Raw genomic sequence first — 19,602 nt, 5'->3', positions numbered from 1 at the left:
TGTTTTATATAACTGGGCGCTCTGGAGTTTGGTGCGTATATATTTAAGATAGTTATCTCTTCCTCTTGGAGTTTTCCCCTTACGAGTATGTAGTGACCTTCTTTGTCCTTTATGGTCATTGTTGGTTTAAAGTTCACGTTGTCTGCAAACAGAATGGCTACTCCTGCCTTTTTTTGGATTCCTGCTGCATGAAGAATTGTTTTCCATCCTTTGACTTTCAGTCTGTGAGTATCCTTCTGGGTTAGATGGGTTTCCTGTAAACAGCATATGGTTGGATTTTGTTTCTTGATCCATTCTGCTAGTCTGTTTCTTTTGATTGGTGCATTGAGACCATTTACATTAATGGTTATTACTGTTAAATGTTGTTTAATTGTAGGATTCTTATCTCTCTGCTGTTGCATCTTTATCTTTCTGTTCTGTTTAATTATTTGCTTTGCTTAGTGGTTTTTTCCTTTGTGTATCTAAACTGTCTTTCAATATTTTTTGCAGGGTTGGTTTGGTGTTCATGAAGTTCTTCAGCTGTTCTTTGTCATGGAAGTATCGTATTTCACCATCTATTTTAAATGATAGTTTTGCAGGATATATTGCTTTAGGATCTGGAATACTTCACTCCATGCTCTTCTTGACTTTATTGTTTGTGATGAGAAGTCTGCTGTGATTCTGATAGGTTTTCCTTTATAAGTGATCTGTCTTTTCTCTCTGACAGCTTTTAATAATCTATTCTTGTGTTGGATTTCTGGGATGGTGATTATTATATGTCTGGGTGTAGTTTTATTTTGGTTATGACTATTTGGAGTTCTATATGCTTCACTGATCCTGATGTCAGTTTCTGATCTCATGCTTGGGAAGTTTTCAGCTATTGCTTCTCTAAATATCCTCTTGATATCCTTTATGTTGTCTCCTTCTTTTTCATTAATCCCTATCATTCTTATGTTATTCTTCTTTGCATCATCTTGCAGTTGTTGAATTGTTGTTTCCTGATTCCTTGTTATTTTTAAAAGATCTTTCCTTTCCTGTTCACTTGCTGCAATCCTGTCTTCAAGGTCTGAAATTCTATCTTCACTTTCATTAAGGCGGTTTTTACAACTTTCAGTGGAGTTTTTTATTTCCTGTATATCTCTGTGCATCTGCATTATGTATTCTGTTTGTTTCTTATATTGCTTGTCTAGGGATTCTATCTTTTTGTTTAATTCCTCCAATTTTTTATCTGTGTTTTCTTTAGATATATTTAGAATCTCTTTCATTTCTTTTATCATTTCTTCTTTTATCTGGGAAATTATTTCGAGTTTGAATTTCTTTAAAGCTTCCTGGAGTTGCTTGTCAACTTCAGTAGCTATTGTGTCTAATATATGAGGAGGATGGGATATATTTTCTTCTAAATACACTTCTCCTAGGGTTTCCTGAGATGGGCTGGAGGTTTGAGGTTGTAATTTGGTCTTTCGTTTTGTCATTTTCCTATATTTCTGTGTTTCAAGTGTTATTTGAAAGCCTCCTCAGGATCTGTTGAAAATCCACTTCTATGTTTGCAGCTACTGAGACTCTGGCACCACTCTACCCCAGGCCATTGGGCCTGCAGAACCAATGGCCCTTCTCTGCTTGTTCAGAACTCCGCAGTTCCAGACAAGCTGGGCCTCAGGGACACTGTGCGCCCACCTGCCCCTTGGTAGATCCACAGCTCTTGGATCACAGCCGGGTTAGGGTACTCACCACAGACCGCAGTGCCTCAGGAGCCTGTGATCCCTCCCTGCTTGCAGAGATATCCACAAACCTCCAGACAAAGGAAGGGCCTCCTGCGGGCACTCCGGATCTACCCCGCTCCTCCTCTGCACACAGATGGCTATGCGCGGCTGGGCTCAGGCCGAGGTGCCTCAGGAACCCGGGACCCCTCCTCCTCCAGACAAAGGAAGGAGCCTCTGCAGGCGGCTCCGGATCCGCGCAGCTCCTCCTCCGCACACCGATGGCCAGGCGCGGCTGGGCACAGGCCGAGGTTCCTCAGGAACCCGGGACCCCTCCTCCTCCAGACAAAGGAAGGGGCCTCTGCAGGCGGCTCCGGATCCGCGCAGCTCCTCCTCCGCACACCGAAGGCCAGGCGCGGCTGGGTACGGGCCGAGGTGCCCCAGGAACCCGGGACCCCTCCTCCTCCAGACAAAGGAAGGGGCCTCTGCAGGCTCTCTGGATCCGCGCAGCTCCTCCTCCGCACACCGACGGCCAGGCGCGGCTGGGTACGGGCCGAGGTGCCCCAGGAACCCGGGACCCCTCCTCCTCCAGACAAAGGAAGGGGCCTCTGCAGGCGGCTCCGGATCCGCGCAGCTCCTCCTCCGCACACCGACGGCCAGGCGCGGCTGGGTACGGGCCGAGGTGCCCCAGGAACCCGGGACCCCTCCTCCTCCAGACAAAGGACGGGGCCTCTGCAGGCGGCTCCGGGTCCGCGCAGCTCCTCCTCCGCTCACCGACGGCCAGGCGCGGCTGGGTACGGGCCGAGGTGCCCCAGGAACCCGGGACCCTTCCTCCTCCAGACAAAGGAAGGGGCCTCTGCAGGCTCTCCGGATCCGCGCAGCTCCTCCTCCGCACACCGACGGCCAGGCGCGGCTGGGTACGGGCCGAGGTGCCCCAGGAACCCGGGACCCCTCCTCCTCCAGACAAAGGAAGGGGCCTCTGCAGGCTCTCCGGATCCGCGCAGCTCCTCCTCCGCACACCGACGGCCAGGCGCGGCTGGGTACGGGCCGAGGTGCCCCAGGAACCCGGGACCCCTCCTCCTCTATAATGTGCTCTTTTTATCACACAGGGATTTCAGTATAACAGTGAGCCTGTCAGTCACCGCTCTCTGACACAGGGCACCCTGTGTTTGATGCTGCTCCTTTGCTCAGAGCCTGGGGAAGCATGTCAGCTCCTCCACCTCCCCTGGATACCTCCTGCTCATATTTTTTTTAAATTAAAAATTTGTAATTTTTGTTAGTACATATTTGCAGTAAATAATAATTACGTCTATTGTGGGGAGTTGGTACAGGGACCAGATGCATTTTAATTTTTTTCCCCATCTTCTACCCTCTCCCCTACTTCCTCCAACTCTTGAGTCCCTTACAATTTTCAGATTAAGACTACATATCATTTCTTTCAGGATATTTTCCATGAACAGCCCCTCAACCCCCAAATTAGGCTAAGTGGGGTCCTGTGTATTCATCTGTTTCCTCTAACTCTTGTACTGCTTCAGTCTTTGTCTGAGCTAGATCCTATGAGTTCTGTGTGAAGAAGAGCTGGCTGTTGGTCACTGGTGTCTCCCCAGTGTTGGGAGTATTTCTTGGAAATAGCAAATATTTAAATATTTGAATTTCTGAACACAGGACTCATCTTAAACAAGGGCTTCCTTCCTGCTCAAGTCCCTTATTAAGAGCCCAGGGTGGGGCTAGGAGGAGCGTGTAGGTGCTGAACCATCTGAAATGAAATTTGGTTTTAAGCTCCTGTCTCACGAGAGACATTTTCTACTCCCTCTGTTCTCATCATCACACCCATATTGAAGAGAAGGAAACACAAACAGCCATTTGTGTACGGTATAGAGTATATTTGGAGATGCCATGCCTTACTTTCACATTAACAAAAATGGCTTTTTGAAGCTTTTTTCGTGGGGGATGCAGAGGCTGGTGAACTTACAAATGCCCTTTGCTTGAAATAAGTATTCTCTTTGTGTCAATCAGTGCTTTCTGCTGATGTGAGAGTTGAGACCTGGGATATATTTCTTGGTTGGGTGCCAGGAGTCAATCGCAGTCAGAGTTTGGAGCAGATTTGGAAGCAGATCTTGGAGTAGACTTTGGAGAAGATTTTGTGGGAATGGCAGGGGCCCCAGGCTTGAATGGCTTGGAGGAAGCGTTGCTGGAGCTGACTGTGCAGGCATCTAAAGAGGTCAAGTCCTGCTCCTCCTTAGTACAGCACGGCAGGGTCTCAGGCTCCTTTCCGGTCACCTTCAAGTTAGCTCCTTTGATGTGGTCTTTGGTGGGAGCTGGAACCTTCTTGACCTCTTTTGTCTTGGAGTCGGCCACTGCCTCAGATTTGGGGTGGAGAATGAGTTCCTCGTGCCTTTGACATTTCACTTCAGGGTTAATCCAGTGCGAAAAGAATGTCATCGTGTTTCCCAAATCCACTTCTGGAGCATCTGGAAGAGCGAAGATCTTCTGAGTATGGGATCTGCTTACCAGATCTCCATCTCCTGGCCCCCCAAACTCTTACCCAACATCAAGTTTTGCCCTACAGTGTGGCCCTGACACACTTGGCCCTGAAAGTTTGGATTTGAAAAATGTTGCCCCTTCAAATACTGGACTTCCAAATTTGGCCCAGTAAATGATGGTCCAATAAGTTGGCACTGTAATGTCTGCATCTTGGAGTCCTATCAGGTTTGACACCCTCAGGCATTTTTGTTTGAGGAAGATTATTCAGATTAGTCTACCACCTTCCAGATCATTAGTATCTGTTCTTTTGGCCCCAGAGGATGCTCTGGGAACCCAAGATAAGGGAGAAGCTGGTGAAGGTGCTGGCATGGAAGAGCAAGCTGAGTGGATGGAGATGGTGATTCTACAGATCTAGACAAATCCTCCTCAGTCTTTATGTACTCAAGGCAACCGTGTCAGCTAAAGTGAAGTTCCATACGAGAAAGATCCTGGAGATTCATTTGTGAAGTGAGGGCTCTACAGTCCTGCTTAGAAGTCCTCTGTTGACCCCTGAACCTTAGAACAGTGGATTTTCTCTCTGGCTGGGGAGAACTCCAGTGCTATAATTCCCCATGCTTCCCAGCGGCTTTGCATTTCCCTTGATCCTGTGTTTTCTCTGTTTGGGTAGGGACTTGTTTTCACTCTTAGGAAGGCCTGGGCTAAGGGATCCAGGAATGACCCAGGCTAGTTGTTCACTTTAGCTTTAGCTATATACAAAGTACTGTTGCCTCTGCCCGATCCCCACTGGGTTTTGAGATCTCAGAGGTGCACTAGGCAGAATCATGGGCTATTTATTGCTCTGGAATTAGATTGGCTTTGATTCTGCTGCCCTATCTTTAGTTCAAATGTAAACTCCTCTGTATCTGGGACACATGGAATACCTGGTGGGGTAAAGAGTTTCTGAAGCAATGTTTTCCTTTGGTTGTTTAAGTCCAAAAGGTTTCCTTGATAAAGATATACTTTGGCTGGCCAACATTTGTTCCTGTATGCCTTTTTCTTTATGGGACTTCCCCAAATGCATCTCCAGGAATTTCCTTTTACGATGAAATAGATTTTGGGCAAGACAGGTGCACTGAATGATTAAGGACAGACAAGATCTTTCTCACTCTCTAGAGTCACCATCTCCATTGCCATGCACTTTAGGCTGGTACCTCTCTACTTAAAGGTACAGTGAATACTTGCATACTGCACAAGGTTCATTGGCACCTTGAAAACATAGCCTAGGACTTAATACCCTGCTTCTGAGGTAAAGTTGAGTCAGAGGTTATGATGGGCCCAAGTACCACTTTTTATGACTACAAATTGGCTGATGACTGCTGGGTCCATGGCCTAGCGAGCCACAAATCAGGGAGCAGGCAGCCCTGTACAAAAGGTATGTATGTCTCTCCTTTTTCAGTGATTCCTTGGAACTGGGCCCAGGCATCTCACAGTCATCAGTAACAGAGTCGGGTAAGATCTGTCACTCCTGGCAAGGCCTGTATGTATTTAGGGAGCCACTTCCTGATATGTGTGTGACCTGATTGTTACCAACAGGTCTAGAGTCTTGCTTTCCAGAGAACAGGAGAGCCAAGTTGCTGTCAGGACCCTGAGAATGCCATAGACTCAGTAATTTGTAATTCTAGGAGCTACAGATGTGGGCAGGGATGGCACACCAGCAGATCTTCCCCCAATTGTAACATTGCTTTGGGCCGAGCAAGCACCTGTTGCCACACTATTATGGCAGTATGGCCCAATCTCACTGGACTCAGGCTGCAGGATGGGGGAAACTATACAGGTCAATTTTGTGCTGCTTCAAAATAAGAGCTGCTCAGAGAAGGGACAGGAGCAATTGCTGAATCTGTGGGGGCATCTCCAGCAATTGCAAATAAACCTACTACGTCCTCCACTCTGGAGTTCATACTGCAGCAGCCTTTAGGATATTCCAGGACAAGGCTATGACCATCCTGAAGGCTGAAATGGGATCTCCTATTCAGAGAAGGCCCTGGGTCTGGTGGGTCAGTTGCAACATCATCTCAGGGCTTGCTTTGTGTGGTTTTCTGACCTCCAGAGACGTCTGGATAATAGCTAGCAAACCCCACTGGAGCTGGAGCTGCCTCTGTGGCAGTTGCTACACCAAAGCTTCACATTTGGCCAGAGTCACCAGTGAGACACTGATCTGGGCTTGCCAGTGGTTCAAGTTTGGAAATGTGGAAAGAAATTGAGGCTAACTTAATTGGAGAAAATTTTAGACAATACAGAGTTGGAGGAATTAAATGGCCCAGGGTGCCTCTGTCGTAGAGCAATCTCTAGAGGCAGACCAGAAACTCATCACAAGGAAGAGAGAAGTAACAAAGTTGTCTTAAAAGGGTACCCTGGAGCCTCAGGATGCCTCCCAGAGAACAGACAGGTTCCAGTGAAAGCTGAAAGGTGGGTGACAGTAGAACCAGAACCATGGGTTGAGGTTTGGAATTTAATTACACCGCTATTTCTGCTCTGGCTGGCCTCCCATTAGTCCTAGGGTCAAGGAGATAAAAGTCTCGTCTTTTCAACAGAGTTCTCTGAGGTGGTATTCAGGATGAGAGAAATGTATGTTTGTTTTCCAGGCTTTGAAAATATTGGGGGTAGTGTGATGTAAGCTGCTACTGGAACTCCCCCAAGAGCAAGGGCGCCCTCGTGGGAAAACATGCATTTACCTTTTTCTACTTAAAGATACCTCAGGGCCTTTTAGACATAGAACCAGCTGGTGAAAGGAATGCAAGATTATAAAGTGTTGTTTTAGGTGCAGGAGCCCTGGATCCAGGGAAAGAGGAGGAGTTTAGTACTCAAGGGCTGCTGACCTGAGTTCATCAGGGCAAGAGTTGGCTTACTCTTTGTTTTCTCCTTCCAGTTCACAGGAATCTCAGGTTCTTCAAGGTTCGGTGAAGAGAGAGTTTTTACATCCTGGAATGCATGTGGTGCTGGAATTGACTGGAGGGGATCAGACCAGTGCTCTTCGATGCTGACTCCACCAGTCGACTGGGAAGCTGACTGAGGTAAAGATTTCTGGTCTATTAGTTGTGTCAATGAGGCACCAGGTGTCAGGAAAAGCTCTCTGGAGTTCTGGAAACTCCGTCTATGACTCTGTTCAAAAGGCACACTTGATGTGGACAACGTTCTTAGACAAGAACAGCTGTGTGACGGTTTTGCTACAGTAGGAGAGATCTGCTTGTTTTCACCCACGAGCCACTGCTGGATCTCCAGAGCGACAGTGTTGCAGATCTGGCAGGAGGGATCCCTGCACAGGAGCCGCCGCACACTTCCTTTCTGGGGAAGCCACCCCTGGCTGAAAGGGTTAAGATGGAAACCGTTAATGATGGGGGACATCTCTCTCCTTGGAAGAATGTGGCCTAGGGATTACTGCCTCTCACCCCAAGTCCTAGTCCTGGGCCTATGCACAATATGCAAACTGAGATCTTTTTGGAAACCCTTAATTCTGAGACCTCTGAGGTATCCCTGCCATGACACTCAGCATCTCCCGGGAATTAGGCCTACTCTCTAGAAATCTTGAGATTTTATGATCAGCTATTGTATGATAGTGTCCCTGGAACTGGCCTCCTTGGAGACAGACCAGAGGAGGTAGCATCTGCAGGGTCCAGCCAGACCCAGGACTCTTCCTCTGAAAGTCTGTAGCTGAAAGAGTACATGAAAATGCTGTTTTCTTCATGTAAAATGCATTATTTTGTGGGACCAGGGGACTGGGAGTTATCTCCAGAGCCTTTGCACCGAACCACATCTCCAGTCCAGTTTTACATTTCGTTTTTTGAGATAAGGTCTCAATAAGTTGCCCCAGAATAGGCTTAAACTTGTGGTCTTCCCAGAGTGCTGGAATTACAGACATGTACAATCACATCCAGCCAAAAGATTCTCTTGCCTAGATAATTTGCTTCATGGCTCCTTGTAGCATCTCTTATGAACAATGCACAGAAAAAATCTTGAATTGTAGAACTACACTAGCACAATGCAGAATTGAGTGATTCTTCCCTCTTGTGATGTCTAAACCACCCTGTACCTTGACAACTCAATCACTGCAACAGCCTCAACCACACTGATGTCTCCTTTGCAAGCCATGAACCCCAACTTCTCATCCCTGGCCCAGGGATAGGCCGAGACATTATAGTACAGACTGGAGTTGGGAGACTAGAGAGCAAAACCAGTCACCTTTTCATGGTGGACAGTAGCTTCTGCAGCTTCTCAGCTTCTTTCTGGGAGGATTTGTTAGCTGAGGAACCAAGATATAAGGGTGAGTAGCCAGCAGAGGATTCAGGGGCATTCTACAGACAGCCTGAAGGTTTTTGAATGAGAGGGACTGAAAACCTGAAATTAACCCTCCATGTCATAGCTGTGATCCCTTAACCATTTACAAGGTGCTGTGCACCTAACCTCATTTGATCTTTACAACCACTGAGTGTGAGGCAGGATCATTGGTGCCATGCCCATCTTATGGAGAGCAAGACTGAGAGATGCAGTGACTTCCCTGGGGAGTAAATCCAGCAAATGACACAGTTACAACATTTGCTGTACTTCCTCATTCTTCCTTCCCAGGGAGAGGATTTCGGGATGTTCACAGCCTCTGATTGCCCACCCAAGTAAGTCTTCTGTCAGCAGTTATCTTTGGGGATATTAAAGTCTTCAAACAGTGAGAGCACCCAGGTTGTGGCGCCCCTTTCAGCGTCCTGTCAGTATCTGTGGACACCTCATTCACAGTGGAGGGGCATCAGAGGAGAATTGAAACTTTACCTCTTGGTGTTTTCTCTCTAGACCTGTGTTTATCTCTTCGTTGATGCTTAAAGACAAAAACATTAGAACATGAGGCTGGGTTACCATTTTCTGATGTTTAAAATTGTATAAAAACTTCCCAGTCTTTTTCTTCTAGTCCACTTTTATGCTTTTCTACCTTTTTCATGCCTTATCCTTTTCACACCGACCTTTCCTTCTCTGTTTGCTTCTGACTCACTTGGAGTTTCCCCCATACATTATACCTTTCACCCTCATTGCGTAGACAGATTCTTTAGGAAGCTCTAGCTGAGACAGGAGGAAAATGCAGCCGATTAAAGAATGGGGTGGTACTAGTCACCAAAAGGTCCCAAGCATTAAAGGCCATAAATGATCACTAAACTGGGGGCTGTCCAGGACTCTGAAGAACACCACAGCTGTTAGAAGATGAGGGAGCTGGTGTGGTGCACAGGTAATCTCAGAGCTCTGGCTGTGCAATTAGTGACTTAGTAGAACCCTGTCTCAAAATACAAAATGAAGACCTGGGATGTAGCTCAGTGCAATGGCCCTGGGTTTGAACCCCAGTACTCAGAAAGGAAAGAGAAGGGAAAGGAGAGGAGAGGGGAGGGAAGAAGTGGGACGGAAGGAGAGAGGTGAGGAAGGGAAAAAAAGGAAGGGCTAGGAAAGGAAGGGATGGGAAGAGAAGGGAAGGGAAAGGGAGAGGGGAGGGGAGGGGAGGGGAGGGATGGGAAGGGAAGGGAAGAAGAGGAAAGGGGAGGGGAGGGAAGGAAGAGGAGGGAAAGAGGGAGATGAGAGAAGAACAAGAAAAGAGGAGAGGAGAACAGAGCAAGACAGGAGAAAAGAAGAAAGGAGAGGAGAGGAGAGGAGAGGAGAGGAGAGGAGAGGAGAGGAGAGGAGAGGAGTAAGGGCATCAGCAGAAAGTGAAGGATAAAACCTTCCTGAATGCTGTTCCTTCAGTCATGGTCCCAGTGTTTCCCTACCTGACAACAGCTCTTGCTAGGTGTCAACATTAACTTTTGGTGCCTTTTTTTCACTTGCCAAATTATTAGTACAATAATTAAGATGGATCCACAGGTGTATATGGTATAGTCCACATCCCACAGAAGAAAGGCAGGGCTCTGCATGATTTAAGCCTTTCTAGCCATCCCTCTGCCTAGGCTTCCACGTCTTGGAACCTAGTGCTCCCAGATTCTATACCTTGTCATCTGTGCCTCACAGATGATGGGTCCAGACAACTGGGCTACATCATAAAGCCCTCCTATTTCACAAGGCAGGGTGGCATCACAGAGTTGTGTTTGTCTTAGAGAAGCACATGTGAAAAATTCAGGGGTTCAGATGAGAATTTCTGTTTGTCTGTATAGGCTGCAGGGCCTGAGATAAACGCTCCCAGGTCACAGCGATATATGCCCTTTCAAGTTCTTTCTACTCCTTGATCCCAAAGCTCATCTCTCTCTCCACTACTACAACAGTGTGACACTTGTTCCCCCAGGTAACTGTGACTGTGTACACTATGTGGACTTTGAAGTAGTGCCTAAGTCGGAGGAAATCCATGAAGTGTATCCTGGGTGTTACTCAGAAGCGTAAAGCGGGCATCACAGGGTTAAGTCTCAAAACTATATTGTGGTGGTGGGTGGTTAGGATTGAGAGGTTCAGGAAGAGAATTATGGCAAATGTGTCAAGGAAATCACAAAACTTCTGGGGTCCTTTTAAGTGTTCTGAAAGTTAAAAAAGACTCCTCCTTGCTGTGTGGTCTAGTTGAGACTGGTGGGAAGAGATTGTTAGCACTGCCTTCCCTGGAGGAAGGGAATAAGGCTACTTTCTGGAACTCTGCCTAAGGCTCAATTTTCCAGAATTGGCCTCTACAGATCTTGTCACATCCAGGTTATTCATAGAAATAGGATATTTAGAAAGACTGTTAATTAACTTGTGCCTCTTTGGTTGAATCCACTGTGATTGAAAAGAGTGTTTTATGGAAACGCGTATTTTTAAGCATGGTAGAATCTTTCCCCATTCAACACCAGCACCTACCATTCTGATTCAGATATTAGTGTTAACCCTGTGGCCTCTCACAGCATGATAGACTGCCTCCAACACTCCAAGGTTTCTAGTTTCCATGAGAAGTTCTTGCCATGATTAAAGAGTAATCCTAGGCCCCAAATCTCTGAAAAGGTCTTTTAACCTTCCTCCGGTTCCCAGCATTCCTCCCAACAGGCACACTGACTGCTCAATATGTGCTCAATGCTGAGTCAGAGGTGTAAAGACAGAAAGACTTCTGAACTGTATGGCCTGCTTTTAAGGTGCCTTAAGATGTTTTGAAGATTAGACTAATTCACACGAATCAAAGCCAGCCTTACTGGGGCTGGAGAGGTGGGCAATAGGGACTTGGTGTTTAATGGGTGCAGAATTTCTGTTTGGAGGGTGAATGAATTCTGGAAATGAATGGTGGTAGTGATTGCCCAACACGGTAAGTGGCCTACGTGTCACTGGATTGTGCAGTTGAAGTGGGCCTGGAGGTGTAGCTCAGTGGTAAAGCGCTCACCTAGTGTGTACAAGTTTCTGGGTTCAACCCTCATCACCACTGAAAAGAGACAAAAATGGTTAATTTTATGTTAAGTATATTTTAACACAAAACCATGCGATCAAAAAGGCACATTCATCTTTTTATAGGTGGGGGTGCTGGGAATCGAACTCACAATCTTGTGCTTGCCAGGCAGGCACTTATGCTGCTGAGCTAAACCCCTGGTTCAGATTCATCATTTTTACTAGCTATAAGGAAGAATATTTTGAAAATTATTTCACAAAGAAATGGATCACTGGTTTTGTTAAATATCCTTTGTATAGTTACAAAAATACAATAGGTCTTTACGTTAGAGATAATTTAAGAAAAGGTCCACATGAAGATGGAATGATTTTGAGCCATTTCAACTTATTTTTCTGAGCATACAAGTTTCAAAATACAGGAGCTTACTCAGCCAAAGAGCACTGAAGACCAGTTACTGAAAGTCAAGGGAAAAACAGCTTGTGTCAGCTTTTCAATAACAGGTTAGCTAAACCACAAGCAATGACCGTAAGCAGAATAAAAGCCCAAATGATTTGAATTTTGAGGTTTTGATATGCCAAAGTGATACTACACATGGAGCATTCTAAAGCTGACCTCACATGACATGTCACTCTCAAAACACCGGCACATTAAAATATTGTATGAAATAACCTTCAGATTATGTGTAAAAGGTATATATAGAGCACAGGTGAGTTTCAGGGTTAGGCTTTGGTCCTATTCTCGAGATCCTCATTATGTACATTACAAAAAGAAAATAAGCTGGAGCCCAAAATACTTCTAGGTCTCAACATTTCAGATAAAAGATACTCAACCTGTAACGTCTTCAAAAAGTGGTGTTTTACCATGTTGCCTAGGCCTGTCTCCGCCTCCTGGGTTCAAACCTCCTCCTACCCCAGCCTCTGTGCTGGAACTGTCGGCACCATTGTGTCGCATTTATTCCTCGAAGCCAGCTCCAGGCTGCTGCTGACAGCTCCCATTCAAGCAAAAGGAGCACAGAAAAACTTGTCCCAGCCAACCAATGTGCTCTTTACCGTGTGGATAACACGGACACTGTTATCCCACTATGCTGTTAAAACTCTCTGCTAAGAACTCCTCTCCAGCAGCTTGCCCAGCTCCTGCTCCCATCTCCGAGCTGAGGAGTTAGAGAAGGGTGCTAACCCCGGAAGATTTGGTGCCTTTTTTTTTTTTAAAAGTCTTTAATATAAATTTGTTTACTGATTTGGTGCTCAACAGGACCACTGGGATGACAGTCTGTCTAAACAGGGGCACATTCACACAGTGAACACACAGCCTGTCATTTTTAATGTTGGGATATTACATACATCACCTTTGCCCTTCCTGCCTTAAGGCTTGATCAGCAAACAAAGATGTCCATGAAAAGGCTCTGTGAACTCTTCAACTGTAAAAGATTCTTACATTAGTTTATAGGAAGCTTGTTTAAAGCCAGACCCTGCTTCCACTGGAATGTTACAGCCACAAATTATTGTTATTGAACTTCTTCAGGAACCTGTTCATGGCTACTTATTTATAAACACTATGAATCACAAAGCCTTGCAAGGAAACATCCTGAAATGTCGCTGATATGAGTCTTATGCCCCTATAGCAGCCGGTAGAAGGTTTCACTGTCTCATCCCCAGATGACACTGTTGAGCGAGTAAGAGGTACCAGCATATGGGAACAAAGATATATAATTTCTTCCATTCAGCAGCAACACTTTTATACGTGAACATCTTTGCTAGTGCCCAAGAGCCAAAATTTCCTGGAGTTGGACAAGAAGCCCTAGAGTAGTGTCGGGCAGGAAGACCACCAGAGCTCACAAACTGGTTAGTGCACTGTGCGGTAGTATAGTGGCACTGGTCAGCAGCAGCCAGTGGCACTAGAGGGCAGCACCTGCCCACTCAATGTGTCCAGTCCCAGGAGTGACAGAAACTTTACAAGATGATTTGCTTGAGGGGCTCTCAACCATACCAGTCCTAGCCTTAAACCAGAATTACTGGGAGAGTTGTGAAAATGTGGGTTTCTTGGGCTCACCCCATGTTTAAAGAATAAGAATTCTCTAGGAGCAGAGTCCAGCAACCGATGTATTAAGGATTAAAATTAATCATAAAGCAGTAGCACCCTGAGCTGTAAGTATTTAGGAATGACTAACCTCTGAGGAGTGATAATTCTCAGGATTACTAGTCCTTGCTGAGCCTGTGATGAAGGAAACTGTATTCCTCTTACATTTAAAACTTCAGTTTCAGTGGTGCGGTCTTTACTTACAGGCACCCTACAGATACAAGGAACCTGGTAAAAGAATTGCACACGGCTTATGTCTAGTGAAAGACTCCTGCTCAGAAAACGGGATCCTCATCAAAGCCAGAGTCCCTCATTTTCTCAGAAGTTGTGAGAAAATGAAGAAAAAACAGAAGATGCAAATTACCAGTATTGAGAATGACAGAGGTAACATCACAAATCCAAAGGTATTAAAAATACTACAGTTGATGTCTGTAGTACTTCTAATAAAGATGTACTAATTGAAACAGTGCAGTACTGGTATACAGAGCGACAAATGGATCAGTGGACTGGAACAGAGAATCCGTAAATAGACCTACACATATCCAGACAAGTGATTTTTGATAGCAGTGCAAAATCAGTTCAGTGAGAAAAGTTAGTGCCATCAGCAAATGACTCTGAAACAACTGATATCAGTAGGCAAAAGCAATTCCTGTCAGCCCATTCCTCTCTCCATACATGAATATCAATGCCCTCTAAATCAGAGACAAGGGCCAGGGATTTAGCAAGTGTCTGCCTGACAAGTGCAAGGTCATGAGCTTGATTCCCAGTACCAAAAAAAAAAAAAAGAAGAAGAAGAAGAACCAAAGGGAAAAAAAAGAACCAGAGACATGACAATGTAAATATATTAATGTCATCAAATTGTAAATTTAAAATGGCTAAAATAGTAAATTTTATACATATATTATACATTTTACCACAAAAGATAGGCATTTGTAAAAAGCATTTACAAATATTTATAAACGTTAATGCTATTCTTGTACTGATACTTGTAAAGGATAGCAGAATAAGAAACAGTATTTGCAATTCTTTTTTTAATTTTGGGGCTTTTTAAAGTCTACAAAAACTTTTGGAGAATATAGGATATTCCTTTTTCTTAAAAGTCAGCATTAAATATATAAATGGAGAGTTTTATGCAAGGGGCATTAAAATTAAAATTAAAACATTTACTATTAGCATTTTATTAAATTATTCATGTCATGACATTTGCATTTGCTGAAATTTTGTATTATCAGTAGAACAGAAAAATCAACGCTTTTCATCAGTGTAAAAAAGTTCTGTTGGATGCAGCTCTGGTGATTTTCAAAAAAATTTTTAAAGGGTCAAATAACTAAAACTTGTAGAAGAAAACAGGGGGAAATCTCTGTGACCCTGATTTAGGCAAAGATTTCTCAGACATTATACCAAAAATAAGATCCATAAAATAAACATGGATAAATTTGGTTTTATGAAAAGCAAAAACTTCAAAGTAGAAATTTTGAAAACTGTAACAACTAAGCACCAGATATTACAAGTATAATAAATATTGGCCAGATATTCTGTACGTTCTAAAGGAATGTACCCCGGAACACTGCCTGTGAAGTACTCTTGCTCAAAAGGATTGCACTTAAATCTGATCGAATTCCTGGATGTAGCTACAGTTTACAGGAAGCATAGAGGAAAAATAAATGTTCTAAAACCACAGGGATGCAACTAGGAGAATCTTGTGTAAACAAATTATCTGGTTTCTTTAACAACACAATTTTAAGGGAAAAAATGAGAGCAATTGCTGGGCGTGGTGGCTCACGCCTGTAATCCTAACACTCAGGAGGCTGAGGCAGGATGATCGTTGCAAGTTCGAGACCAGCCTGGGCTACAAAATGAGCTCAATGCCAGCCTGAACTGGATAGTGAGACCCTGTCTCAAAAAGACAAAAAAAAATGATGTAAAAAAGAGACAAGACATTTTGATTAATTACAGTTTATGGATTGTATTTGTATTCTGAGTCCTGCAAACTAAAAATAAAAATAAATTTATAAACCAATTGAGAATTTAAACACTGACTGGATAGTTAATGATATTTGGCAATTATTATGCTCTTTCTAGACTTAATAATGACAACTTGGTCCACTTTTAAAGTGTGCATTTTTTCAATCATATTTTATTGGTACATGTTAGGTATACATATAATGATCCCTTTCATCACAAAGAACTTGTGCCTGTACACGATGTAACTTGTTTCTTTCTTTTCCTATTGCCTACCCTTCCTTCAACCCCTCCTCCACTCCTGATTTACAAAAGCTTTGCTTCCGGTTTTTCCTTCTTTTTTTTTACTTTTCCCTTCTTTCCTTTCCCCTTCCCACCATGTACCCTTCTCCATCTGAACAGTTTTGTCCTATTTCACACTATCTATAATGCACTTTGATTCTTATTTACACTTTTGGTTTCTTACACCAGAGAAACAATATGGTATTTACACGTGTGTGCCTGATTTATTTTGCTTAGTGTATGGTCTCAAGGTGCAGCTATTTACCTACAAATGTCTCAAACTTACCCTTCTTTATGCAGAGTAGTACTTCACTGTACAAAACAAAAACAAAAGCAAAACAAAACAAACACACCTTCTTAATCTGTGCACCAGCTGATGGACATTTGGGCTGTTTCAAGATTTGGCTATTTTATAGTCTGTGCCACTATAAACATGGATGTGCATATATTGCTGGGTGTGGTGCTTTTAATTCTTTCAGGATATACTGAGAACAGCTGGAACAAGTGGGGCCTCTAGTCCTAGTGTTTTGAAGAATCTCTACACTGACTTCCACAGTGGTTGCATCGGTCTGCACTCCCACCAACAGTGGAGAAGGGCTCCTTTTCCCCCACAACCCCTTCAGCATTTGTTGTTGGTGGATTTCTTGATAAAAGTTAATAATCTTAATAATTCTTTCTGGGGTGAGATGAAATCTCACATTTGCCTTAATTTGCATTTCATGAGTGATCAATGACGTTAAACATTTTTTCATATATTTACTTTCTATTTCTTCATCTGAGAAGTGTCTATTCCTTTCAGATGCCTATTTTTTGATTAGGCCTTTAAATCTGGACAGGGGTCTGATTTTTGAGTTCTTTATATAATATAGAGAGTAGTCCTTTGTCTGAGGAACAGCTGGCAAAAATTCTTTTCCAGAGACACTATGGGTTGACTCCTCACTCTGTTAGTTGAGTCCCTTGCTGCAAAGCTTTTTTAATAAGATGAGATCACAGTTGTTGATTCTTTGATTCCTGTAATTGGGGTTTTATGCATAAAGTGTTTGCCTACACCAATGTCTGTCTTCAAGAGTTCTATCCATTCTTTCAGAGATTTAATGTTTCTGTTTTAATATTAAGATCTTTGATCCATTTCAATTTTAGTTTAGTGGATACTGAAAGATATGGGTGGGTCTCGTTTTTATCTTTGGCACATGGAAAGCCAGATTTTCCATTTATTAAAGAGACTGTCTTTCTTGCAGTAAAGGTGTTTGGTACTTTTGTCAAAGATAAAGTGACTATGTATGTCAGGAATTGTCTTTGCATTTTCTAATCTGTCCCATTGATCTCAGATCTGATTTGTTTGTTTGTTTTGCTTTGCCTATATCATGCCATCTCTATCACAGTAGCTTTGTAGTATGATTTCAAGTCTGGGATTGTGATGTGCCCTGCCTTGCTTTTGTTACCCAGAATGGCCTTTGCTACTCTATGTCTCTTCTGGTTCCAAAGGAAGTTTAAGATTGTTTTCTCTAATTCTGTGACATATGTATTTTGATTGGAATTATATTTAATCTATATAACAATTTTGGAAATATGGCCATTTTCATCATGTTAGTTCTTCCTATCCATAGCAAAGGATATTGTGCAGGACCATTCTATATAATTGTTGGGGAAAATAATTTCATAATCAAATTGTGATTAGGGCTTGTCTAAGCCTATTGCCTTGCCATGTGGATCTCGCTGTGGTATGTGGGAACATATTTTTTGTGCCTCCCAGCTATGACATGGGGAAACGCAATTCCTCGTGCCTCAGGTCACAGTTGAGACCTCAATGGTCCCATGATGTTGTGATGCATCAGCGGACAACATCCTGATTCCTTGAGATCCCAGTAGTAATAAAATTAGGACTTCACCTTCAGAACAGAACTAAGTCCCTCCTAACCTGCCATCTCTCCCATCTTGGTAGATGAACTGCTGTATAAATCTGTAAAGAGGAGAGAGATTATTTTAGCTGAAATTATCTGACAAAGTGTCAAGTGAACTGGTACTTAGATCAGAGAGAGGACTTTCATATATGGAATTAGAAAAGGGAGTGATCCAAATGTAGGCAACAGCATGCATAAGCTGCTGGTGTCTGTCTAATGATATGTGGGGATAACAGAAGGATTCCTGAAATATTCATCTTTTTCTCTGAATACATTTCACTTTGTATATATCTGATCTCAAGTTTTAGGTTTCATTTTGTCTTTGTGTGGAAACGGGTTGCGGATAAACCCTTGTGGGTAGATTTTCCTGTATCACGTGGACATGACTGTGGATATGGGTCTTCTGGACCTGACCATATGTGTTTCTAGGTATAAACGTCTGTGTGGGTGCATTTCTCTACAGGCTGTTTGGTCTTTGTGGGTGTGTGCACATGCAGTCCTGAGGGGCTGAGAAAGAAAAAGGAAGGATCAGAGGAGAGAAGGAGGGAGAGAAGCGTGAGTGAGACGTTGTTGAGGGGACCTCTGCTCCGGAGCTTGTGTGGCTTCACATCCTTGTGTTTCACATAGCTGATAACTGTTCCAGAGATCTCAGAAGTTCTTTTTCTAATAGCATAACAGGTATTGGTACAGGGCTAGTGGTTCAAACGCTTTCTTTTTTTCTTTTCCACTGCAATCGGTCTCTTTTCACGTGTTTTTTTTTCTTTATTTGATTTGATTTATTTTGGAATTAATTAATTAGTTCAGTTTTTTTTTCTCCTTCCTTATCCTTCCAGTTCTATTACTTTTCTTTATGGAGTTTTCTCCCTTTGTAAGTTCTCCCTTTTTCTTCCAACCTATGGAACTAACACCTAGCGTATGCATTCCCAAGAAACAAATGTTTTATTCATGGAGGGAGCATTACATGTTGTAAAGATATTTTAGACTTTGCACTCTATCTGTACAGTCAGTTTATTCACTGATTAAACAAAGTTTATGTTGGTGCCTTTATTTTTTAAATTTTATTTTAAAGAAAATAAAACAGAATAAAGCCAGTCAAAAACAGTGAAAGTGATACAGGACTTCAAAACAGGATAACAGGAAATCAAAAATGACCACCATAATATCTCTTGTTATCTTCAAAATTGCTGTCCATACCATCAGACATAATAAAATCAATCAAAACAGAACAGAATAAAACCAATCAAAACAGAACATTGAGGGGCTGGGGATTTAGCTCAGCGGCATAAGCGCCTGCCTTGCTAGCAGGCAGTCGTGAGTTCGATCCCTGGTACCGATAAAAACGAAAAGACAAAAAAAAAAAAAAAAAAAAAAACAAAAACAGAACATTGAAGAAAGCAAAACAATAAAATGAAACAACAAAACAGAACAACATTGGGTTTCAAAAACAAGACAGAAGGAAATCCCCCATAGTTGCTATATTGCATATTGTTATCCTCTAAATAAAGGCTCAGACTACTGTCTTTAGTCTGCAAAGTCAATCAAACAATACAAGCATTAAGTCATTTTTGTACCTCAGTTGCTATTAACTCAGCCTGTGTTCCTCCAAATCAGCTGGTTGCTTATAGGGATGGGTGGTTCTTGTCTCCCGCCTGTATACTGGCTGGCTCTGGGAAGGGACAGGTCAGCTTCTTGTTTCTCTTCCCAGCCCTTGCCTGGCTGCTACTGGCTCATGGAAAGGCAAACTGGCTTCTTGTTCCCGCTCCCGGGCCCTGCCTCACTGTGGCTCAAATTAGCGCCTGTATATTAGAGGCAGTGTTCTAGTCACTACAGAAGTAGAAACAGAAAAAACAAAACAAAACACCTGTCCTAAGGGAGCTTCCACTCACAT

The 19,602-nt window shown here is 43.4% G+C and overlaps 1 protein-coding gene and 1 long non-coding RNA gene across 3 annotated transcripts in view; one reads left to right on the top strand and one right to left on the bottom strand.

Annotated features, from left to right (window-relative positions):
* The window catches only part of LOC134470686 (uncharacterized), a 63,835-nt gene extending 49,461 nt beyond the window's left edge, over nucleotides 1–14,374 (top strand). Inside the window, exons 2-3 of the long non-coding RNA XR_010039745.1 lie at nucleotides 7,066–7,210; nucleotides 13,776–14,374. This is a non-coding gene — a long non-coding RNA (uncharacterized LOC134470686). The remainder of the gene's footprint in view (nucleotides 1–7,065; nucleotides 7,211–13,775) is intronic.
* Spata31f3 (SPATA31 subfamily F member 3) lies at nucleotides 3,553–10,130 on the bottom strand. Of its 2 annotated transcripts, none has more exons than XM_063226001.1 (5): nucleotides 9,932–10,130; nucleotides 8,955–9,000; nucleotides 8,376–8,436; nucleotides 7,016–7,500; nucleotides 3,553–4,147 (listed from the first exon to the last, which is right to left on the bottom strand). In XM_063226001.1, exons 1-5 carry the CDS (start codon nucleotides 10,073–10,075, stop codon nucleotides 3,753–3,755), a joined length of 1,131 nt encoding a protein of 376 aa, XP_063082071.1. In that variant the 5' UTR covers nucleotides 10,076–10,130; the 3' UTR covers nucleotides 3,553–3,752. The 2 variants fall into 2 exon arrangements, with proteins under 2 accessions (XP_063082071.1, XP_063082075.1); XM_063226005.1 differs by having other exon boundaries at nucleotides 7,046–7,500.
* Nucleotides 14,375–19,602: the final 5,228 nt, after the last annotated feature.

The sequence above is a fragment of the Cavia porcellus genome, unplaced genomic scaffold (genome assembly GCF_034190915.1).
Source record: "Cavia porcellus strain 051 isolate PalLab524CR breed Dunkin Hartley unplaced genomic scaffold, mCavPor4.1 scaffold_1, whole genome shotgun sequence".
Classification (NCBI taxonomy): Eukaryota; Metazoa; Chordata; class Mammalia; order Rodentia; family Caviidae; genus Cavia; species Cavia porcellus.
The sequence above is the reverse complement of the archived record's forward strand: the minus strand, read 5'-3'. Positions and strand labels throughout refer to the sequence as shown.